General features: G+C 48.3%; 1 protein-coding gene across 6 annotated transcripts in view; it reads left to right on the forward strand.

Annotated features, from left to right (window-relative positions):
- The window catches only part of TRAM2 (translocation associated membrane protein 2), a 69,701-nt gene that overhangs the window by 30,896 nt on the left and 13,588 nt on the right, over nt 1-25,217 (forward strand). For all 6 annotated transcript variants that reach the window (XM_055571216.1, XM_055571220.1, XM_055571218.1 and 3 more), the window contains exons 2-4: nt 5,246-5,309; nt 21,607-21,716; nt 22,145-22,261. In XM_055571216.1, coding sequence (XP_055427191.1) covers nt 5,246-5,309; nt 21,607-21,716; nt 22,145-22,261 — 291 coding nt within the window. The remainder of the gene's footprint in view (nt 1-5,245; nt 5,310-21,606; nt 21,717-22,144; nt 22,262-25,217) is intronic.

The raw sequence follows: 25,217 nt of genomic DNA on the forward strand, positions 1-25,217 counted from the left end.
GGGGCCGTCTTTTTTGTTTTCTTAATTAAGGGATGTGATCAGTCTAGGAGCTGATGATCCTCCTCCCTTCCTTCTGACGACTTTGAGAAAGTTTAAGGCCAAATTTCTGGGGGCCTTAAGCCAATGAGACTTTCTGAAGTGAGTTTTTGTGGATCAGCCTCATCAGTGCTCCTTCTCTTTGCCTTCAATATATATTTTTTGGTCATCCTCTCCTCCTATTTTATGTCATCATTCTATTTTATGTGTCATGTTGTATGTCTCCTAAATTTGTTTTTGAAATGCATTAAAAAAAAATCAAATTGTTGCCTTTTCTGCTTGTGAGGTCTTGGTGGACAGGGGACTTCTCTGTGGCTCAGGTGTAGTCTCTTTGTCGTCAAAGCAGAGAAAACACGTTATCTTGCTGAGGCGTGTAACGTGGAGGCAAGCTTGGCTGCTGCAGACAAGGATGCATGGCTTGAAATGGTTTCTGCTGTTACGACCAGGGGCGTAGGGATGGAAAAATACAGGAATCTCGAATTTTTTGCCTTAAGCAGAGTCCCAGATGCTTTCCTCTTAGAATCATGTTTAGAAAGCATCTGTTAAGCTTTTGTCCGTGGTTACTAAATGCTATAGCTTCTTGCAGTATTCGCTCATCAAATAGGCATTTATGAGAGATCTACTACATGCCCAGCACTGGGAAGGCCCCCAGGGAGAGAGAGGGGACATGCACAGGGGATGAAGGCAGAGGACAAGCTGAGGGTCAAGTGACAAAGCAGCAGCGCCTCCCCTGCCTAATCAGGTCTGCATTTAACAAGCACTTGCCCAGTGCAGGCCGTGTCTAGGCACTGTTGCAACAGTGGATTGAAGATAATCAAAGACCCCTCCTTTCATAGAATTTACATCCCAGTGAAGAGAGTTTAAAAACAAGGAAAGATAAGCCATATAAAGCCGGCTGCTTATCAAGGATGACGTTTATGGTGCGTAAATTACACCCCAATAAAAGTTAAAAAGGAGAAAACCTTTCGGGTTCACCCCAGAACAGAACTCTTGGCGCCTCTCACGTGTGCACTGCTGCTGTGTGCTGACGTGTACCTGTGATCCCCAGCACCCCATCTCCAGGCGACTTTGCGGTGTCTGTGGACATGCGCAGGGCAGTGGGGTGTATGGCTCACTCGACAAGCACGTCCCGGATGGAGGGGAGCCGGCTGATGCTCTGCCTTCCTGATCCAGCTCCTGCCATGAGCAAGTGGCCTTTTTGCTGTCTGATTAGTGCCACGGTCTTGCATCTTCATGCCTTTCGTTTGTGACTTAGCTGCTTACAGGGGCCCTCACATGGGGTGCCAGGGTGCCGTCTGGGGATCTTGAGCATGGAGAGGCCGGGATGGGCCTGGCGGAGAACGTACGTGTGTTAGAGAAGCTTCCTCAGGCTCAAGCCACAAGCTCAGGGTTCATGTTTCAACAGTGTGTGTTCCATGCAGCGTCTCTCAAAGGGAACATGTGTAAACCACGGTTACATATTGATCAGTTGATGCAAATGTGCTCAGAGGCCTGTAGGAGTCTGATCCCCTGTCCCCTAGGAGCAGTGAGTGGTCCACTGTTCCTGGGATCACAGTGATTTTGCAGAACAGCAGCAGTAACAAGAATTGACTGGGTATGCAGGGCTAGGCCAAGGGCATTGGTACAGCTCATATACCAGATTGCTGTCATCCCTAAAGCGAAGTGGGATTATCCTTCCACCAGTTAGAGGCTAATGCTCTGGGTGTTAACTCCTGTGTCAATAGCTGTTTCCCTTAATTCCGGGTACAGCGTCTTGTGTAGGACAGCATTCCTTCACATCCCATTTTTGTGGATGTGTATATTGGGGCTAATTGAGACAGAAACACAGCTTTTTCTTTAACATATAGTTGATTACAATATGGCATTTCAGGTGTACAGCCAAGTGATTCAGTTATATATATTTATTCTTTTTTCAGATTTTCCATTATAGGTTATTCTTTTTCATATTTTTCCATCGTGGTTTATCACAGGATATTGAATGTAGTTCCCGGTGCTGTGCAGTAGGTGCTTGTTGTTTATCTGTCTTCTATACTGCCGTTTGTAAGTGCTAATACCATACTCCAAACTTATCCCCAACCCCCAGCTTTCCCCTTTGGTAACCATAAGTTTGTTTTCTATGCCTAAACGCACAGCTTTCTAATTTGTTTAAAATAGACTTTCTGCCTGTTACACTTTGTGCTTTTAACCAATTAAAGAAGCTAGCGGCATGCTTCGTTCTACCTTGTCCCTATGTTTTCTACTTGTATATCCCTGTTGACTTGTTTGTGCCCTTTATTGTCATTTTCTAAAAATTTTTTTTCAATGAAACGAAAAAAAAATCCGTCTGTATACACTTCCACAGAGAGGCCATTTTATTTGGCCTAACTTTTCAGCATAAAACTTTAGGGGTAACCCCATGGGAAATTGTAATGAAAAGGCCTAGTTTTTATAGGAAGTTTTTATTATATAGCCACTTATCTCTGTGTTCCCATCAGTAAAGGAAAAGTCAAGCTACACATTCTGTGTCACCATACTTGGAATACTTTCATGCATGCTGGATGTTTTTGTGCCTTGGTCTGTACATTCCTGCGACAACCATTTGATTAACCAAGCTAAGAAAGTGACTTAAACAGTACTTAATAAGTTCTTTTACTAAGTGAAGTAAGTCAAGGAGATAGACAAATACCATGTAATATTGGTATATGTGAATATATTGCCTATATGTGAAATCTAAAATATACAAACAAATTTGTTTACAAAACAGACAGCATGGAACACAAATTTATGGGTACCAAAGGGAAAAAGCTAGGGGGCAGGGAGGGATACATTAAGAATTTGGGATTAGCAGATGCAAACTACTATATACCAAATAAATAGCAAGGTCCTACAGTTTAGCACAGGGAACTGTATTCAATATCCTGTCATAAACATAGTGGAAAGTATGAAAAAATACATGTGTGTATAACTGAATCTGGTGCCCTAGTGCTGTACACCAGAAACTAACGCTGCATTGTAAATCAACTATACTTCAATTAAAAAAAAAATGGAAAAAAAAGTAGTAGCTCTTTTAAAATTTCTTCACTCTTTAATCCCTTCTGTCAAGTGGTATAAACACAGACAAAGTTATGATGTCAGAGTAAAATGAAATTAATTCCAAGTGGATAGATGCATAGGAAAGCTCTCAGAAAACTGACCCCGCACAAGTGGGGAGAGAGGAAAAACCAAGAATGTAGAGTGAATATTCAGCTCTTAGTTTACATTTCTGAATTGTTTCAGTTTTTAAAGTATGTGTGTTTCTCTTGAAGTTAAAAATGGACCTAAAACATAACTTGATTACATGAAATGAATTCTATGGAGGACACAGACAGAAACTGGCCAGAGAGACGTGCTTTGCGAGGCTGGGGAGGGTGGATCTCCCATGAGGGGCTCCCAGGCCAGGCTGCACCTGGCCTGCTTTGGGGAGCCTGGTGGGTTGCTGACACCCTCGAGGGGTAGGGTTAATTGAGGGTGGTCCAGGAATCGAGATTCTAGAAGCTCCCCCAGAGGTTCGAACATGCAGCCTGGGTTGGATCTCAATGCTGTACTCATGAGACTCTGATATATCTTAGGATGGACTCTGACCCAACTTTAAGGGACCGCCTGGGGGTTCCTATGGTTGATGTGAGTCTCTGCTTCAGGAACCCCAGCAGGAGAGTCTGGCAGGCACATGGCACTGACCAGGTTTTCCTCCATCCCCGCCCAAGATTCAGAGCCCGGGAGAAGGTGTCTGATGGGCTGGGGAGAGCTTCTGCCCCCTCCATCCTTCCAGGAGGACGGGGGTCACCAGACCACCGTCACCACAACTCAGGTGGGGAGAGGTATCTCTTCAGGAAATGTTGGTGCCATTGGGCAGGGGCCAGGGGGTCCTGGTCAGCCAGAACTACAGAGAGGTCCACTTCAGCCTGCCAGCTTAAAAGGCGAGTGTGTTTCTTAGGTGACACTGGAGGAGACTGTGCCCTAAGAAGTAGGCAGTGTTTGGTAGGGTGTCCTTCAGCCATCTCCCTGCTGTTCCTGCCACAGAAACCCGTGTTCCCTCACACCCACAGGGCACCCTTCACATCTTTCTGTTTAGAGGCAAACCAGTAACTCTGCTGATAAAGTGTCCCCAGGGGCCTGCCAGGAAAGGCCTGGTGTCTGGCTACCCCATACCTGGCCTCTGCACCTGCTCCAGAAACATCAGCACATCAGAAACATCTGGGGAGCTTTAAATGACGCTGACAGCTGGGCCATCGCTGCCCCACACCGCACCCCGCCCCAGACCAGCTGGGGCACCGCAAATATCCTGCCTTTTACAGACACAGGAAGTGAGACTCCAAGTGTCCGATGGGCTGGGGAGAGCATCTGCCCCCTCCATCCTTCCAGGAGGACGGGGTTCAAGGTGGGCAAATGCAGAGGCAACGTCTGAGCCATGGCAGTCGGTTCTAGAGTCCAAGCGTCAAATCCCCTCATCTTACAGTCTCTCCCCTGCAGGCTGAACCACGAGAGGACTGAGTTGGCTGTTAATAACCCAGGTGACAGCCACGGTTTTATCACAGCACCACTGAGATTTGAAAGGCAGCTTTCGAAATAAACAGACCAACAGTATGGGGTGTTGTGTCCTGCCACCCCCTGAGTAGAGAAGATGTGAAATTAGCAGCTGGAGTTCTCTGTTTCTGAGGCTCGGGTTTAGATTTGGAGGGCTGCCGCCCACTGTGCAGTTAATCAGCATGCTGGGGAACCTCAGCTAGGTCCTGAGTTCTGGAAACTCTGGAAGGCTGTGACCTTATCTTCTATTAGTTCCTGTCTTCACTGGTGCTGGGTACTTAGAACCAACTTGATAAACACTTGAGTGAATGAATGAATGATGCACAGACAAATGTGTATCCTTTGCCTTCGAGCTCTCTGCCAGTGGGTGGAGCACACCTTGTCGCATTCTGTCTGCAGCGAGCACCAGTCTAGATACCATCCAGGACTTGGGGTGGTTTCGTTTGTTTTCAGTGCAGGTATTGGGAGGGATGCCATTAAAGAAAATGGGGGAGAAAAACAAATGTTGCTAACTCAGCTCCAGGTGAAACCCTTCATTGGAGAGGCCTGTGGGTCTGAGAATGTGAAAGGCATGGACTCCAGGGCTGGTCGCAGGCTTTGCTGGTTGGTTTTTTTTTTTTTAATGTGGCCAAGAAGCTAACTTGGAACTTTTCCCTCTGTTTCACAGGTCACCGCCAAGACTGCCTTCCTATTTATCTTACCTCAGTACAATGTTAGCATGCCTACAGCAGGTAAGGAAAGTACTGGTCTCTATCTTTCTCGGGTCCTGTTAACCCCAAAGTTCTTGGAAAACTTCCTTTTCCTGTGCCATGTATGATCATTTTGGATATCTAGACTGAGCATCCCACTTCCTGTTGCTGAAAAGGTGTCAGCCACATGCAATGCTGAGCCAGGGGCTCTGCAAGCTTGGGGTTCTGAGGTCCACCTCCAGGAACTGGGTGGGCATTTCTGGGGCCCTCCTGGTGAATAAAGGGGGACACGTTCTTCCCTGAATCCAGTCCTCCCTCCTCATCCTGCAGTGAGGTGGTGAGTTGTCTGGACATGGAGGTAAGATTCCTTTCTTGGCCTGGCTCCACCAGAGGCTACCTGAAGGGCTTTGGGGGCAAAACTCTTAAACCGTGGCCTCTGCAGGACATGGCTGGCGTCTCTCCCAGACTCGCCTGCCCCTGCAGTCCCTGTAGCTAGGCTCTAGGGGAAGTCACACCCTGGGGACGGCTTACTCAGCCCTTCATCTAGAATCAGAGCTGGTTGGAGAGGGAGAAAACACCATACTCATGACGGAAGAGACAGGAAATGGCACGGCCAGCTCATCCCAAGGCACATGCCAGCCTGGTGGGCACACGGACCATCTTGCTCCTTGCCATGTGGTCCAGGGTCAAATTCGGCCTTCTGTACCTATGTCTCTTGAAAATCGTAAGAACTAGGACAGCTCTGGACCCAGCTATACTTATGATTTATGCATTTAACATTTAAAAAAGTATTTTGGCTTTTTAAAAATTGGGGTAAAATACACATGTCATTTACCATCTTAGTTATTTTAAAGCATACCAGTTCAGTGGTATGAAGTTCCTTCACCACCATCCATCCATCTCTAGGACTGCTTCATCTTGCAAAACTGAGCTCTGTAGCTCTTAAATGACTCACCATTCTCCCCTGCCCACTACCACTCTACTTTCTGTCGCTATAAATTTGACTCTTCTAGGGCCTCCTATAAGTAGAGTCGTATAGTTTTTTTGTGTGTGTGATTGGTTACAATTTAGTTTTAAATGGTTTCCAAAGTACATTTATGACTCTCACAGGGAACTTATAAAATACAGGTAAACATAAGATAAAAATCATACATGACTCTACCACCCAAAGACTACATTTAGCATTTTGTAATCTTGATTCATATAACCCACTTTTCTGCTGTTAGCATATGATGAACCTTTTCCCTAGTCATTCATTATTCTTCCATTCAATTAGGCATTTGCAAAAACTAAAGAAAAGTTATTAATAAGGATTACCACAGTTGTGTATTCAGTCATACATTGTTGGATATATAAGTTTCCAGTTTTTATAGTGCTACAGTAAACATTCTTGTGACTTCCTGCATTCATGATTTTTTTTTTTTTTGATAAATTCCTATTACTGGAATTTCTGGGTCAAGTAGTATATACATTATAAAGGTTTTATATATGTATTGCCCAGATACCCTCAGGCATCTAATTCTTATGACCCATAAATCATGTTTTTTATAGATAGCATCAGATGCATTTTTTTTTTTTTTTTTTTTTTTGGAGAGTCACTCAGTTGTGTCTGACTCTTTGCGACCCCATGGACTGTATAGTCCTTGAATTCTCCAGGCCAGAATACTGGAGTGGGTAGCCTTTCCCTTCTCCAGGGGATCTTCCCAACCCAAGGATCGAACCCAGGTCTCCCACATTGCAGATGGATTCTTTACCAGCTGAGCTACAAGGGAAGCCCCAAAATACTGGAGTGGGTAGCCTATCCCTTCTCCAGCGGATCTTCCTGACCCAGGAATTGAACCAGGGTCTCCTGCATTGCAGGCAGATTCTTTACCAACTGAGCTATGAGGGAAGCCCAAATGCGTAGGCTTTTTAAAAATGTCAGAATGCCAGTTTATTAATTCGTAAAGAGATACCCACTCCAGTGTTCTTGCCTGAAGAATCCCAGGGACGGGGGAGCCTGGTTGGCTGCCGTCTATGGGGTCGCCCAGAGTTGGACACGACTGAAGTGACTTAGCATAGCAAAGAGATATCCAGGGGCTTCCCTGCTCATGCAGTGGTAAAGAATCGGTCTGTAATGCAGGAGACACAGGTTCAATCCTTGGTTCAAGGAGATCCCCTGGGGAGGGAAATGGCAACCCACTCCAGTATTCTTGCCTGGAAAATTCCACGGACAGAGGAGCTGGGTGGGCTAAGTCCATGGGGTTGCAACGAGTCCAACACGACTTAGCAGCTAAACAACAACAGTTGGACACGACCTAGCAACTAAGCCAAAGAGATACAGCAAAGAGATATGCACCTGTCAGAGGTGGTGCCTGGACTTTCTTTACATTTCTGCCCAAAATCGACTTAGAGGGGCTGCCTGCCAGATCCTAGCCCAGCCTTGCTTTGTTCATTACTGGGAGAACGTACCGTCCTGGGGACCACAGTGGTTGAAGCACGTGTGAGTGGGACATGGCTTTATTTTAGGAAGGGCCTGTTTGTAAAGCCAGATCATGACTAGGGGATTGATTGTTTCAGTCTGAAACTTTCCAGGAGAAATTAAGGGACAAGGGATATCCTAAAAGTGTCCCTCTTCACAGTAAGGGTAACAAGCGAGACTTCTTGCTCCAGGGCCGAACCCAGAGCTCCTGAGCAGGAGGCGCTTCCTATCCTGCCCTCATTTGTTTGTTTTAACTAATTAGTTAATTGATTAATCCAGACAAATATTTGTGTGCCTGCCGTGTGCCAGGCCCGGACTGTGAAGCAATTCATGAAGCACGTCTGATCTCTGACTCATGGAACTTAACTGTTTATTAGGGAGGGAATAGATACTACACAGCAAACAATAAATAATTAAAGCTGTGATATGGGAGTCGAAAGGAGCATACAGGTTGTGCGATAAGGAAACATCAAAGGGTGATTGCCAGATGTTTCTGGGAAACTGCTGTTTGAACTTCTGGGAAACAGCTGGTGTGAAGGGGGTTGGGGAGGGGGGTATGTGCAGAAGAAGGAACATTCCAGACACGGATTGGCATGCACAAAGCCCCCAGGTAAGGCACAGACACCTCAGCATGTTCTAGTAACTGAACCAAGGCCAGTGTGTCTGGAGCCAGTGAAGTTTGGCATTTTTCTCAGGTGGGGCTATTGAATTGTGTCCTGGAATCCCCATCCAGGCCAGAATAAGGCCTGGGTAGAGGTGGAGGGATGTACTGACAGAGGAGATAAAGTATTGGTAAAGAGCCTGGCTTTTGTTTAAATCTTGCCACTGGGGCTGTTCAAAATAAGACTGGCACATCACCCAGAGAGACAGTGCAGTTAGAGCAGCCTGCTTAATTTTGCTTTGAGCTCCTTGATCACCAGACCAGTGTGGTGGTATTTGGTTTGTAAGTTGCAGAGGAGGGCCAACTTCTCACTGAAAAGAAGCAGTTCACAACCCAGGGCAGAGGGCCTTTGAAGCTGCGGATTTAAACCCCACATCAATGGCAACCCACTCCAGTATTCTTGCCTGGAGAATCCCATGGACAGAGGAACCTGGTGGGCTACATACAGTCCATGGGGTCGCAAGAGTCGGACTAAAGTCACTAAGGTTTAGTGACTAAACCACCACCACATGCCCCTTTGGGACTTTCCTGGTGGTCCACTGGTTAAGAATCCACCTTCCAATGCAGGGATTCAGGTTTGATCCCTGGTCAGGGAACTAAGATTCCACATGCTGCGGGGTCAACTAAAGCCATGGGCCATCAAAATTAAAAAACAAAAAAAAACAAAACAAAACCCTCCGGCTGACATCTCTTCCAGCCTGCAGCTTCTTGAGGATGAGTCCTATTTGTAGAACCAGGGTCAGTTCTGATTTCTAAGGTTTCTTCTTTCAGTGGCTTGGGACTTGTTCAAATCTGTGTTTAACCTGTGGATTTTAGGAGAGCAGCGACGGTTTTCATATAACCGGCCTGCTGTTTCTATATCCCTAGCCTCCCTCGGTGGAGGTGTTCAGGTTCTACAGGAAACGGCCGGTGGGAACGCTGAGGAGTTTCTTCCGAGCTTCCTTTCCTCCCTCACCTCTCTTCTTTCCAGCTCCCAGCATGTGTTTATAGGCCAGCAGCGACAACAACGTACCGCAAGCTGAGTGGCTTAAGCAACAGAAATGTAACGCACTGTAAAAGGGTAAGATCAAGGTGTCAGCAGGGCTGTGCTCCCTGGCTAGGACCAGCGGGACACCAGTCTTTGTGTTTGCGGCCATCTCTGCATCCAGTTTCTCTTTCTGTAAAGACGTCAGTCATATCAGATTAGAACACGTTCTACTCCATTATGGTCCCATCTCAACTATTTACATCTGCAATAACTCTGACTCCAAAGGAGCTCACGGTCTGAGATGCTGGGAATTTGGATTTCACAGGAGTTTTGCTCCATTCAACTCATAATGCTGGCTAATAAATGCATGACTCTGTCATATTATATTAAGCTAGCTAAGAAGATTAAGCTCCATTCAGAGAAATGAACTAAAAGAGAAGATGGCACAGACCTTGCAGTCAGAAGTTGTGCATCCTGGGACAGTGTCAGTGTCCCTGGGGTTTTCTTTAAGGTCAACAGTGATGAAGTGTTCTTGTCACATCATTCCCACCTGTTAGGGTTGCCAGACTTTGCAAATAAAAATCCAGGACTATCTGTTAAATTGGCATTTCAGAGAAACACTACTTTTTTTTTTCCAGTGTAAGTATATCTCAAAGTATATATGGGGCATAATTATACTAGAAAAGTAGTCTTTGTTTATCTGGAATTCAAGTTTAACTGACCATTGTGTATTTTATCTGCAACCATACACCCAGCTTTGGCAAGGAATAAAATGTCATGTTTCTGGTCTTAACCATCAGACAGAGTCTTTCTGATTCAAATACCCCACAGTATCTGGTATTATGGCCAGAAGTATATAGACTGTAAAAGGTCAGCAAAGAGCAGAGGCTTGAGTCCCGCCACAGACAGACTTGTGGCTTCCTGACCCCCCTTCTGATGTAGAACAGGGGACCCCACACAGGCTGAAATGTAGCAGCTTCTTTTGAGTTGTTCAAGAGTTTGCTGAGCTGTCTTGGGCAAACCAGGCGGTGTCAGGGTCTCCATCACCATCTTTCAAGTTGAGGGTGATGGTCACTATCTCCACCCAGCACCTCCTGAAGACAGGGATCCAGGAGGCACTCACTCCCCAGATTGTCACAGACCTGCACCATCTGGAAATCGGTTAGAAACACAGACTCCAGGCCCCACGGAAGACTTCTGCCTTGGATCCCTTGTGGTAACGAGACCTCCAGGTGTCTGAAGTGCTGCTCCCCATGCTCTGGGTGGAACCCACTAAGTAGGCTTTCAGAGGACCCTGTGCTTTCAGCCCCCAAGTTCAGGGAGGGAAACCCCCTAAATCCAGGAACTCATTTGCATCTTTCTGTTCTCGTCCAATTTTGGCTTTTCTAGAACTGTTTTTAGTCTGAGGAGTGGAGGCAAGGGGTTACTGTTGTTGGGTGGATTTGGTTTTGAGCTGGGGCTGCCACTCTGCAGGAGTCAAGGGCACCTAAGTGTTCCTGACACCTGGAGAGAGAAGGCTGGGTGTGCAGGGCCTGTTCTGGAGAAGGGCTGGTTTCACAGTGAGGAAGGAGGACAAGGACCATTCCCTGTTGGTCCCGGTGGTTTTATCACCACCAGCTGCCACGTAGCATTTAACAGCTGGAGATGAAAAGCCCAGGGACCCCCCGGGGTCCCTCCCCTGCACCACAGTGTGGCCCTTGTTCTCACAGCCCTCCCAGGGCGAGACACACGGCCCCATCAAAACAACCTCAGACAGATGGTTTTAAAGCCTCATTCAGCTGAAAGCCTTTGTCCAGGGCTCAGAGTGTGTTTTGTTCCCTTGCTAGCCAGTAGGAGTTAGCCCTGTGCTTGTATCATGTACTTAGGAGATTGGTGTCACATACCAAACTGAGCCCCTGTTTGTAAGATGAGCTTGTGGGAGACAAAGAGGGAAGAGACAGGTGGGCAACAGTGACTCTCGAAGTGGAAACCTGGCTTGATTACAGGCGGAAGCTGCCCAACCAGGACCTGTGGTCTGTCCAGCTGCAGGAGTCTTGAGACTCACAGAGTCTGGCCTTGTCCTTTTACAACAAGGAAAAGAGATGATGGACGTTCCTAAGGATACACCAGTAAGGACAGAGCGGATGCAGGGCTGTCACACCCCTGAATGCAAATGGGGCGGTGGGCGTGACTCCAGGGGGCCCAGTGAGGCTGGCAGAGAGCTGGCTCCATCCTAGTCCCTCTGGCCAAACAGCTGCCAAGATCCCCTTTTGCCCTGAGGTCCTATCTGTATGAATAAGAGAACATGAAAATAAACCCAAGTCTTCACTGCCCTCACCGTATTGGATGGCATCTGAAGAAGCATGGGAGTTTATAGCCAGCCCTGAGTATAATCTGTTTTTTCGTTGTTAATTTATTAAACTTTCTTAGTCTGTTCAGGCTGCTGTAACAAAATACAGACCAGGTGGCTTATAAACAACAGAAATTTACTTCTCCCAGTCCTGGAGGCTGGAGTCCGAGATCTGGGTACAGTCTGGTCGAGTGAGGCCCCTCTCCCAGGTCACAGGCTTCCTGCTGTGTCCCCACGTGGTGGAAGGGGCAAGGGAGCACTCTGGAGCCTCTTTCATAAGGGCACTAATTCCATTCATGAGGGCTGCACCCTCATGATTTAAACACCTCCCAAAGGCTCCACCCACTAATACCATCATCTTTGGGAGTTGGGAGTCCAACTGAACTCTGGGAGGGGGGGACACCAACATTCAGATCATAGCACTTAATTATTTAAGTGTAACAGTTGTGCAGAAAAGTGGACGCACAGTCATTGGTCAGCCCCAGGTAACAGCCCCTCAGAATGTGTCCCTTTCCTGCCTAGACTTGATTTTTATCCAGTCCCCCTGTTATAGCCCAGAGAATTTATGCCATGTGGAGCTCCTGAGGTTTAAGCAGGGGCCGCTGAGTTGCTGTGGCTAATTGTTAACCAGCCTGAAGCCTCCAAGCCGGCAGCATCTTTGAATAGCTGCCTCCCCTCCCCCACACGGCCATTTCTCCTGAGCAAATCTTTTCTTCTCCTGTCTAGCCAGGATCGTTTTTTTTTTTCCTTGCTTAGTTCTTACTGAAATAATTTTTGTCCTTAATTAAACAGTGAACCTGATATTTTTATCCAAGTTAAAAACAAGGCTGAGATTTTAGACATTTTTTTGGTGTATGATCTTGAGTTGTTTTTTCTTTATGGCTCTCAGTTCACATTGTCCCCTCGGTAGGCACTCTTCAGGGACCACACAATTTCTGCCCAGGCCTCAGACTTGTGAACCACAGTGAGGCTGAGTGTGTGCCTGTGGTATTTCTTGAAGGCCTCAGGCAGAGCTATACAGCCTTATAGAAAGAAATGGTTCACCAGGAAAACTACGCAGAGGCTGTTCACTTTTATTTGTAGGTTCTCTTTAATGCGTCTCTCATTTTTTGCTGCATTTTTGTATCATAAAAATATCCTTGTCTTCCTACCTCCAGTGAAACTGGAGAAAAATATATTGCAACAAATTGTGCAGTCTGCAGTTAAAATGATGACTTTGAAGATTTTTTCATTCTCTGAGCAGCCTGGGAGAGAGAGAGAGTGTGTGTGTGTATTAAGTTTGCCAAGGCTGCCTTGGTAGCTTGGATGGTAAAGCGTTTGCCTACAACGCGGGAGACCGGGGTTCAATCCCTGAGTCGGGAAGATCCCCTGGAGAAGGAAATGGCAACCCACTCCAGTATTCATGCCTGGAAAATCCCATGGATCGAGGAGCCTGATGGGCTACAGTCCATGGGGTTGCAAAGAATCGGACACGACTGAGCGACTTCTCTTCACTTTTCTTCACTTCACTTCAAGGCTGCCATGATGAAGTACCACAGACTGGGTGGTTTGAACAACAGTAAAGCATGTACATACTTGGGGGCACAGTGAGATGAATTTTTACATCCGTGTGTGCCATGCGCCCATCCCCCAGGTCAGGAGGCAGCCCTCCTAGCTTCCTCAGACCCCTCCGGTGAACACCCCCTCCCAAAGCAACCACTTGTCTGCTGTATTGTTTTCTGATTAGTTTCTCCTGTTCTCGCCCTTCATTTCTCCCTGAGTTTTGTAAACTGGCTCCATTGTCTATATGGACAATGTGTTGGGATCCCCTGGTGACATTAAGCATGGATTCCTGGGCCATGTCCCAGTGTCTGATTCGCTGGCCCTGGGGTGGACGTGCAGCAGTGTGCATCCCTGAGGAGGCTTACACCTGTGTTATAAGGTGTTGTAACCCAGGCACCAGAGATGAAAACTACTTGGGTTGTTTTCGTGAGGGTAAAAACCATGCTGCCATGCACAACCTTTTGCAGGTGTCATTTTGAACATGGCAGATATGGCTATACGACAGATTCCCAGAAGTGGAATTGGCATATCCAAAGGCCAATGGTTTGTAATCTCAGTGGAAATTTTCAAATCACCTTTCCAAAGAGGTGGTCCATTTCGCATCCCACTGCAGGGTGAGAGCCTGGTTTCCCATAGCTTCAGCAAGAGTTAGAGACCAGTTTTGGATTTATGCCAGTCTGACAGGGGTGGAATGGTATCTGATTGTGTCTATAATTCGTTTCTCTTCTCAGTGAGGTTGAGTATCCTTTTAAATGTAAAAGGGCCATCTGTGTTTTTTTCCTCTGTGAATTGTCTGTTCAAATCCTTTGCCCATTCTTCTTTTGGATTTGTTATCTTTTCATCCTCAAGTTCTAGGAGCTCTTCATACATTGGAAGATCAACCTTTGTTTCTAATCCGAATTATAAATATTTTCCCCTCGGACATCATTTGCATCTTGATTTTGCTTTTGGTGTTTCTTCATGTCAGAGTTCTGGATTTATTTATTGTGTAGAAGATTCAGAATAATGGGGAAACAGTTGGCCATAAGCACAGAAACCAATAGAAAGTGACTCATAAATCCAGGTTTGCAAGGGTGAGGAAGGAAGCTGGGAGCAAAAGAGGCATCCAGGTTGTACAGTGGTGGTCTTTGAAGCACCAGGTTTCGGGACAAAGGCAGAACCCTCGCTGGCAGGGCCTAGACTTTAAGCGGATGCAAAGAGCGGATGGGGCATCAGCTGTAGCTGGCCACTGGCCAGCTCAGGTCCCTGGGAGGAGGTCAGACACTGCACAGCTGTATCCAGACAAGATGGGACTTGTGGAGGCAGGCGGGAGAAGCTGCTTCCAGGTGACACCAGGGGAAATGGGAAAATGTCTGTTAGTCATAGGAAGCAAACAAAGCAGGAGGTGAGAGGGTGCTCCCGAAAGGGCCGGCTCCACCCGAGGTTGTCAGGACAGCCAGGCTTTTATTGAGCACGTTGATTCTCTTTTTAAACTGTTGTTGTTCAGTCGCTAAGTTGTGTCCAGCTCTTTGTGACCCCATGGGCTGCAGCACACCATGCTTCCCTATCCTTCACTTTTAAACTGTGATCAGAGATAAAGCAAGTGCCACTTTTGACAGGAGACAGGATGAGTCACTCATAGAGGGAGGGTCATTATTGAAGGTGCTTCTTCCAGGGCAAGGTTAACTCCTCCAGGGCATATATTGACCTTCTCCATTGTGGTGTGCGGGAAGAGGACTTGGAATATGGGCGTTGGGAGGTGTCAGGAGGCATCTGGGCTGGGGATTGTAAATCGGTGACCTGTGGTCAGAGCTGGCTTATATGTGTATTTTCTTTGGCCAGTTTGGTAATTGGCCCATAAAGTGTTTTTACAATTTTGGAATTAGTCACCAGCATTTTAAAATCAGATGATTTCACGTAGGGAATCTCTTTCTCTCTCTCTGCTTTTGAAATATGGGGCCGCACCCCTCCAGTGGCCTTCCCCCTCCTTCCTTCACCCGCTCGGGGCAGACGCTCTGCACTTTACCACAATCGCCACTCCTCTCTAATGTGCCCCCAACACCGAGACTGCCTGGCAGCCACCGCATATCCCGGTCTGAATTGTTGTTTTTCTTCTAGCAAGGTTAAAAGGGATGTCACTCTTTTCTTAAACTTGTTTCTCTCTGAAAGTGGAAATGTGAAAGACAGACCAGGAGAGCCCTACAGCTGAGGAGAAACAGTGGGGAGCTCTGTGGTCCTGAAGACTGTTAGTGCAGAAGACCCTGGGTTGAAAGGACTTACCTGAAGACGCCTGGACCACTTTGCTCATTGCATTCCCCGCCTGGTCTCTGCGGGCATTTTGCTGTGTCTCTGGGTTGGAATCACCTCTCTGGTCTAAGAGCTCAGATGTGCCAAAACATACTCTTCTTAAAAATCACAGCAGCTCAGAAACTTCCCTGGTGGTTCAGTGTAAGACTCTGCACTTCCAGTGTAAGAAGTGTGGGTTAGTTCCCTGGTCGGGGAAGTAAGGTCCCACATGCCATGCAGTAAAGCCAAGAAAGTTTTTTTTTTTTTCTTTTAAAAAGGGACCTATTGGCTATACCCCAATATAAGATAAAAAGTTAAAAAAAAAAAAAGGACCTAAACTTTAATAAAAAAAATCACAGTAGCACTGCCAGACTATTGCCATTCTTTTTTGAGAGCTCATACCAGGCGGGGGTGCTGCTTAAAGGGTCAGAGCTCTAACACGGGGAGAGACGGGATTTTTTAAGAATTTGTTAGCAACCAAACATTTAAAAAGAAAAGAAAAAATCCATTTGATTATAACCTCCTGAAAAAACACAGGTTTCAGACCTCCATAGCTCCGTGGTGAGCGGAAGGGGCCAAACCAGTCCCCTTTCCTGCTCTGATCAAGGGCAGGAGGGTAGCAGATAAGGGGAGAGCAGTGGAGATGCTGTGCATGAATCAGAGCACAGCTCATGAGTGCTTGTGTGATGCTCCTTGCTCCGTGGTAGGAGAAAGAAGTCCAAGGATCAGCTTCGCACCAGTCAGGGCCGGGGTCATGAAGGGGGGTCCTGTTGACCTGAGGTGGCTTTGGGGGCCGGGCTGGGCTGTGGGACACTGGGAGACCTGAGAAATGGCCCTGTCCCTTAACCCTGTGAGTTCTGCTGCTTCGCCCAATCTGCTTCGCCGTGGATGGGGACAAGAACCAAACCAGACAGCAGGTTGACGCATTCTGAAACTGTGGGCGCTACCAGAGGACAGATTCCAGAGGGAACTTGAGAACCGTTCTGCACGGCCAGCCCACCAGCTGGTCCTTGTGAGTCCATTGCCCACATCTCTCTGGATTTGTCTTCTCAGACATCACGCTGCCACCCTCGGAGTGGAGGGCACGCCTGTACCCAACCCTGGCCTCCTATGGGCACATCCTGACTGCTCTGCCGGCCCTATTCCAGCCCACTTAACCCGTCCATCTGACAGGAAGAGTGATCTTTACAAAAGGTGTCTGTGACTCAGTGCTCCAGAACCTTCCCTTGCCTTTGGATGGTTGTCAGTGGTGGGTGGTGGGGCATGGCACGACCTGCTCACCTCTGCTCTCCAGGTCACCCAGTCCTCTGCCCACCAGGATCTTCCCTGGTTGCCTCTACCCAGACCACTCTGCCCTGACCCGCTCTCTGACCAGCACACCTCAGTGACGCCGCCTCCCCAGGACCCTGCCCTGATCCTTTCCTGCCCAGGTCGCAGCACTCATCACACCTGGCCGCTGCTTTTTTTGTTGTTGTTATGAAATACGCCTATCATGAGATGTACGATCTTACCCGTTTCTGAGCGTCCAGTTCAGTGGTATTAAGCACACTCATACTGTTGGTGCAACCTCCAAAACGCTTCATCCTGCAAAACTGAAACTGCATCCATGAAACAGCGGCCCCCATCCCTCCCCTGCCCCAGTCCCTGGCAACCACCATTCTTGTTGTGTCTCTGAATTTTTCTCCTCTGGGGCCCTTCGGTAATGAAATCATGCAATATTTGTCTTCTAGTGACTAACTTATTTCACTTAGCATGATGCCCTCAAGGCTCTGTGTAGCATGTGACAGGTTTTCCTTCCTTTTTAAGGCTGAATGATGTTCGTGTTCTGTTGTGTGTATGGACCATAGATTTTGTTCTTCTATGCATCTGTGGATAGACAATTGGGTTGTTTCTACCTTTGGCAGTTGTGATGTGTGTTGTGAACATGGGGTTTACAGATATTTCATTAAGATCCTGCTTCCAGTTCTTTTTCTTCTGTGTACAGAAGTGGAATTGCTGGATCATCTGGTAGTTCTATTTTTAATTTTCCAAGGAATCATCGTACTGTTTCTGATGGTGACTACACCATTTTACATTCTCAAAACCATGGACAAATACGGTCCTAATTCGTCCACACCCTCACCGACACCTGTTCTTTTCTTCTAAATTGTGGCCATTCTAATGGATTTGAGTACCTTATTGTGGTTTTGATTTGCATTTCCCTAACGATAGTGATGTTGAGGGTCTCTCCATATACTGGTTGACCATTTGTATGTCCTCTTTGGAGGAATGTCTATTCCTTTGCCCATTAAAAAAAACAAAAACAAAAACACTTCTTTTCCATTATGATTTATTATAGGATATTAAATATAGTTCCCTGAGCTATACAGCAGGGCCTTGTCTTCCTAGTTTGTGTATAGTGGTTTGTATCTGCGAATCCAAACTCCTGCTTTATCTGCGTACCCCCTTCCCCCCACCTCTTTCCCCTTTGGTAAGCATAAGTTCTCTATGTCTGCGAGTCCGTTTCTGTTTTATAGATAAGTTCATTTGTGTCATATTTTGGATTCCACGTATAAGTGATATCATATGTTTGTCTTTCTCTGTCTGACTGACTTCACTTAGTATGATCATCTCTAGGTCCTTCCATGTTGCTGCAAGTCTTTGCCCAGTTTTCAATCTAATTGTGTTTTTTTGTTTTGTTTTTGTCGTCGTTGTCAGCCTCTGGTTTTGGGTAGAGAGAATTTGGTGTGTAGGTGCTAAGCTGCAAGAGGGCAGGGCCGTGCCCACCTCCTTCCCTGCCATGCCCCAGTGTCCAGCATGGAGCTCTGCCTGTGGTTTATTGGTGGGTGAGCAAATACGCATGGAGCTCTTATCAGCAAAGGAGTAAAAGGATGTTAGTCCACGCATCCCTTCTTGTTTCAAGAAGGATTTAGGGCTCTGGTCACATCTCTTTGGAAGCATACTGAATAGAGTGATGAATGGAAGTAATTTGAAGAGGCTTTAAGATGGATAATCCAAAGTCTTGACTTTTTTTTTTTTTAAGATTTGTTTATTTTGGCTGTGCTGGGTTTTCGTTGCTGCGTGGGCTTTCTCTAGTTGTGGCAGTCAGGCGTTACTCTTCGTTGCGGTCTGAGGGCTTGGCAGTTGCCAGTCAAAGGCTCTAGAGCACTGGTTCAGTAGCTGTGGCTCATGGGCTTAGTTGCTCCACAACATGTGGGATCCTCCCCAACCAGTGATCAAACCGGTGTCCCCGGCATTGCAAGGTGGATTCTTAACCACTGGACCACCAGGGAAGCCCTTGACGTGTGTTATTCAGCTACTCTGGGGCCATGCTTTTTTTGGTTGAGTCCCATTTTGCCTAATAAGGCTGGTCTTGATGGTGAAACTTAGCATGTATTATTTTATAGTTTCAAAATATGCTGCCAGCTAGTTAGTCTCCGTTGATCCTCCATTACGAAGGCTGGGAAAGGGTGATGCTGGCTTTGCAAATGGAAGGGCGGAAGCATAGGCTGACCCACACGCCCGCCTCTTGGCTTCCTCCGTCCTGGGTCCCAGCTCCCCGCCCGGGTCAGTCACCTCGTCTGACAGGTCTCGGCCACCGATGGCCCTCCTCCCTCCCTGTTTCCTCTTGGACCTGACTTCCTGTCCCCCGAGTTCCTTACCTGTCTCACTGGCGTCTGCCTCCAGGCCCAATGCTTAGCAGCACTGCTGCCAGAGTGAACTGTCTGAAACCCAATTTCCGCGTTTTCCTGTTGAGTTTGAATTCTTCGATGTTTCCACGTTGCCTTCAGGATGATGTCCACACCCTTTTATGTGGTACCCTGGCCGCCCTCAATAATGTGTCCTCGTTCCCTGCATCCTTAGCAGATGCTCCTCTGCCCAGGATGCTCCACCACCCCCTCCCGCCCCCCGCCTGCCTACCCCTGCTTGTTCTCAAGTTTCTATTTCATCCCATTTATCCTGACAGGCTACCCCACCTCCCCCGCCCCAGCTGGAGTCTCCCTCACCTGCCTTGGCTCCCTGTGTGGGTGTGTTTACCTCTTGGTACCATGTGGTTGTCTGCCTGTCTGTAGGTCTTTGTACACTTATTTTTCAGTCTCCTGACTGGTCTGTGCTCTCCAAAACTAAGGCAGTGTCTTTTGTCTCCATGTTTCAGCAATCAGCCCAGTGGCTCTCACAGAGTAGGGTGTTTGTGGAAGCAAGGAGGGAGAGGACAAAGGAAAGCTGGTCTGATCTCAAAGTTCATGTCTTTCTGCCCCCTCCCCAGCCCACTTCCCACCCACTCCACCGCCCACCAGTGCATTCTCCCAGTCCAGGGTGGCGGGGTCATGGGTTGGCTCCCAGAGTGACCCAGTCAGCTCTTCTTGGCTCTGGCCACCCTGAAACTCACTCACCCTGGCCTACCTTCTGGTAAATGCATCCCAGCAGAGAGAGATGACTCATGTGTGTGTGACTCAGCGCGAAGGCAGCACAGCTGGAGAGGTGGCCAGTGTGTCTGCCCGGGGGTGGGAGGGCCACAGAGCACCAGGGATCCAGGCCTGGGACCTGAACTCCCGCAGGTCTGCCAGCTGGACAGAAGGCAGGAGCCTCCTCTGTCCGTGGAGGGAGTGGTTGCACTAGCAGAGCTTTGCAAGACTTAAGATATCTGGAATTGCATCTCGTTTATCGCTACTAAATACTATTTTTAATAACTTTAGTGTATGCTTATAGGCACTGGTAAGCATCTTGCATGCAACCAAAACAACAAAAAAAATAATAGCAGATACAGGTACAGTACTTCATATACACCAGATACTATTCTAAGTAAGCACTTTGCATTTTTGAAGTCACCTAATTCTCACAAAAACCCTATAGTACAAGAATCCCATTATCCTCATTTTATAGATGACGAATCTGAGGCCCAGAAAGGTCACACATAGAGGTGCCCCAGAGCTACATAGGGAAGAAATGACATTTTCTTTGTCCATTCGTCTGTTGACGGACGCTTAGGTTTGCTTCCGTGTCTTGGCTTTTGTAAAATAGTGCTGCTGTGAACATTGAGGTGCTTGTATCTTTTCAAATTATAGTTTGCCTCTTTTTTTTTTTCTGGATAAAGATGTTTTATATATATACAGTGGAATATTAGCTGTAAAAAGAATGAAATAATGCAGTTTGTAGCAACATGAATGGACCTAGAGATGATCATACTAAGTGAAAGTAAGTCAGACAATGACCAGTATTATATGATGTCACCCATATGTGGAATCTAAAAAATAATATGAATAAATCTATTTACAAAACAGAAACAGACAGACATGGAAAACAAGCTTATAGTTACCAAAGGGGAAGGTAGGGGGAGGGAGAAGTTAGGATTGACAGATAGGATTAACAGATGCGCAATACTATATATAAAATAGACAAGCAACAAGGAATTACATATAGCACAGGGAACCGATTCAGTGTCTGTGATAACCAATACTGGAACATAATCTGAAAAAAATTACATATAACTGAATCACATTGCTGTGTACCTAAAACCAAAACAATGTTGTAAGTCACCTATACTTCAGATTTTTTTTTTTTTGAGGAGGAGTGGGTTTCCTGGTGGCCTAGAGGTTAGGACTCCGGGCTTTCGCTGCCATCGCCTGGGGTCAGGAACTGAGATCCTGCAAGCTGCACAGTGTGGCCAAAAAGAAAAAGAGGGAGGAGATAAATGGCAGTTTTGATACGAGCTCAGGTTTCTGAGTCCACACTCTGAACCCCACCCCGTGCTTCCTCAATGAAGTCTATAATCTGCGGTCCTGTTTTTACAGAGGAGGCGATTATGGCTCAGAGGTTGGTCACTCTTCTGTAGTCACGCAGCCAGGGAGTGATGAAAGCTGGTTGTCTCCAACCTCTAGCTGCAGCCACCAAGCCCTCCTGCCCAAATCAGGGCATGCCATGGGCTGGCTTCTCTTTACCCCTCCCCACTGGTGCTCCCGGGACCCAAGTCCAGATGGTGGGTGGGTTCTCTGGAATAAACTCTTTCTTCTCAGGCTGAGGTCACAGCCAAAGGGAAGCCCTTGATGGCACCTTCCGCTCCTGTCTCCCTTCAGTTGTGGGTTGCAGAGCGCTTCCTCCGCCGGGGTGCTGACGTGGCTCTCCTTGCCTCCGCAGACGGCGAGACGGTGCACTACCACTACGGCCCGAAAGACCTGGTCACTGTCCTGTTCTACATCTTCATCGCCATCATCCTGCACGCCGTGGTGCAGGAGTACATACTAGACGTGAGTGCCGGGTCTGGGCTCGGAGGTGCGAGGCTGGAGCGGCTGCAGCTCGGGGGCCTCCATCCTCCCCTTTTGCAAGCTCCAGCTGGCCCTGGGGGCTGACCTTCCACACCACACTGTGGTCCCCCTCCCCCTCCCCGCCTCCTAGTAGTGGTGTTTATTCACGGGAGGGAGCTGCCTGAAGTGTGTCAATACAGCGTCATCGGGGCTCACGTGACACGGGTCGGGGATGTTGCCTTTACATCTCGGCTAAAGACATCCACCTCGCCGCTCTTTCAGAGTGCTTGCCTTCAACTCAACGCTGTATGCACATGCAACACTCACACGAAATAGCTTCAGCCCCTTTGTGGGGAGAGCAAAGGTGTTTGAAACCTGCCCGTTATCCATACACTTATATATTAACGCGCAGGTCCCTCTCTTTTCTTTAGAAAATCAGCAAACGGCTTCATCTCTCCAAAGTCAAGCACAGCAAGTTCAACGAATCTGGGCAGCTGGTCGTCTTTCATCTCAGCTCGGTGATCTGGTGCTTCTACGTGGTGGTGACGGTGAGTGGTCCTCGTGACGGCTGGGGCCCGGGCAGCCGTGGCGTCGTGGTGGAAGAGGGGTCAGTGGTTTAGGAGCTGTGTGAAGCCAGGGAGCATCATCTGGTCCAAAAGATGTCACGGTGATGACAGCGTACAGCTCCGTAGCTCCGTGACCGCTCCCAGGGCCCCCGCACCGTGCTGTCCCTTGAGCTGAGGTTTATGTTCACCGTGGCACCTGGGTCATGGATTGAAGAAATCCAAGCTCAGGTTTTGCAGTGGTCCTGCAGTCACGTGGCTCTGCAGTGGACAGGACTTGAGGCTTTGCTTCTGATTCACCACGTTGGCCTCCCAGGGCATGGCCAGCCCCGCTGTGTGCACATCAGGCCCCTGAGAGTTAGCACCGCCCCCAACGAATGCCTGGAGGAGCAGACAGTGGACCTGCCTCCCCTCTTTGCACAATACGACTCTTAAGCAACCTTTGATACAGCCAAATTCCTTTGTACAGCAGAATGTGGACAGTCCTTTGAAGTTCGCTCTAACAAGCCGGTTGTGCTAGGAAGTTTTTAATTCCCCAACCACAGCCTGGAGCACCTCCTGTCTGTAACCAGGTCTCTTCCTCAGGAGCTAGAATTGTCCTGTGAGAAATCCAGGCCAGGGGCTTGGAAAATTCTGCAACCTTGTGATCTTTTAGGAGTTTCTTTCCCTGCCTCCCCTGACCCCTCACCCCGCTTCCTCTTCCTTAGCGACAGTGGCCCACTCTCCCATCCTCAGGACCCCTCTGTCTCTGGTCTGAACCCTGGACCCATGTTCTCAAAGCAGGACTCAGCATGTTGCCTGTATTTCTGTTACCACAGAACACTAGGGATTTGAAACCCAGGGCCCCAGGCCTCTGTGCTGCGGAGCAGGCCCTGGGGCGGACTTTCGGTGTGGTCTGTGCTGGTAGGGCCCCCCTGCTGTTGTGCAGCGCAGATGCGGGCCCAGGAAGTGTACACACCGCTGGGCTCAGATCTCATCTTGCTGCTGGGTGTTTGGGTCCTGCGGCCTCTGGAGACCTGGAGCTCCCTTGAGGCAGGGCAACTCTGGGGTCCCTCAGATACCTCACTGCTCTTGCCTTGTCTCTGAATCACTGTTGCCCTTTCAGTCTCACCCCACCATCCACCCGAGCTGTGACCCGGCTACTCACGCAGGGGATTTCCCACCCGCTCCAGAGTGTGCAAAGCTCCACGCCAAGTCCCTGCTTCTCCTGGGCCGGTCGAGGGCTTGGAAGCGAGGCTCATTAGTCTTTAGCGGTCGCGCTTTCCTGCATTCACTCTTAACAGGCTTTTACTGTGGTGACAGCCAGGCCTCCACTGAGCGTCTCCAGCTGGAGATCGAGACCCTGGAAAGTTCGAGTGACCCCGGTCCTTATCCACCACGTGGCTCTTAGCCCTCACGTGCTCCCTCCACGCCATTCCAAGTGAAAGTGACTGAAGAAGAGAGGGTCCTTATGTAAAAGGAGTAAAAATAGCTAGGTTTTTAAAATCATATGTTTCTGTTATGATGAACTTTTTCTCAATTCTTCTCTTTCACTCTCCAGCCAGTTCATCAGCAGGTCCCCTGCCTCCACCAGAACGTGGAGGGCCTGTCCCCTGCTTTCTGCCTGCATCGCTGTCCCCCAGGCCGGTGGGTCTCTGCAGGGGACACTTGACAGGATGCTTCCGGCATCTGGTGGGTCGAGGCCAGCGATGAGCTGAGTGTCCTGCAGTGCACAGGAGAGTTTCCACAGCGAAGCCCGGCCTGGCCCCGGGCATCACTAGTGCCACAGCTGGGCAGCCCTGATCTGTAATCGAGGCCACCATCGTCCTTGCTGGACCACTTGCAGAAGGAGGCTGTTTCCACTCCTGTATCCATCCACCCACCCCTGTCCATTGTCTGCCCAGCCAGACCGATCTTCATCGAGTGTAAACCAAGTCATGCACCCCCTGCTTTCAAAGCCGCTGTCCCACTTGTAGAGAAATTGTGCTTTTTCCTGAGCTCTGGGCCAGCCTTATCCATCTCTTCTCACTCACCCCAGCCCCCACCGTTCCTCTAAACTCTCCTGGCCTTCCTGCCTCCTGGGCTTCGCAGGCAGCGCTCCATCCCCTGACATCCCATGCCTTCCAACTTTCCACCTATATGTCACCTCTGCAGAGAACGCCCCTCCTCTTGTATCTGCTGCACTCCGCCCTCTACTCTGGTGTCTGCTTGTTAACGGGTGTTCTCTGCTGCCTGCTTCTGCCTAGGACTGCTCCCAGAATTGTGCTCACAGCTGGCCCCTGAGTTCAGTTCTCGGTGTGTTCCCAGCATGTACAGCATGTACAGAGTGCTCTCTCAATATTGTTGTGAGAGGGAATAAACTGCAAATGTATCTTCTTGTTCCAGCTTTCAGCAGTTTTTAAAGTAATCAATCACTTGTTTTTATGAATTCACAGATCTTTTTTTTTTTTTTCAAACATGAGCCATACATAAAAGTTTATAAAAAGAGAGTAAAAACTGACCCTAAATCCCTCCCCCACAAATAACCAGTTTTATCTTGGCATTGGATTCAGATTTCTCTCTGCATTGATGTAGGCAGGGTGATGGGGTTGTGGATGGGCCAACTGAACATTTAATAAGAATGTCAACCTCCTACCTTTAATCTAGCCCAACTACTGTTCATCGTTCAGGGCAAAGAAACAGAACTCTACTGCGGAAATCGGGCTGGGTGGGTGCCTGGTCCCCCTGCCTGGCTTCCCAGGGACGCCTCCCTTCCTAGTGTAGGGCTGCAGCTGGGCACTCAGCGGGAGCCTTGCCCTGGAGCACCTTCGGGGCAGGTGTGCAGGTCAGGGCTGCCGCGGCCTGACAGACAGACTGCCTGGAGCGGAACCTCCACAGCGGTGTTCCTCGCAGCGGTGTTCCTGAAGGACCAGTGGGTCCAGGGAGCAGCTGGCCGTATCAGGACTGGGTTCTCCTCTTCCGC

Source organism: Bubalus kerabau, chromosome 3, assembly GCF_029407905.1.
Source record: "Bubalus kerabau isolate K-KA32 ecotype Philippines breed swamp buffalo chromosome 3, PCC_UOA_SB_1v2, whole genome shotgun sequence".
NCBI lineage: Eukaryota > Metazoa > Chordata > Mammalia > Artiodactyla > Bovidae > Bubalus > Bubalus kerabau.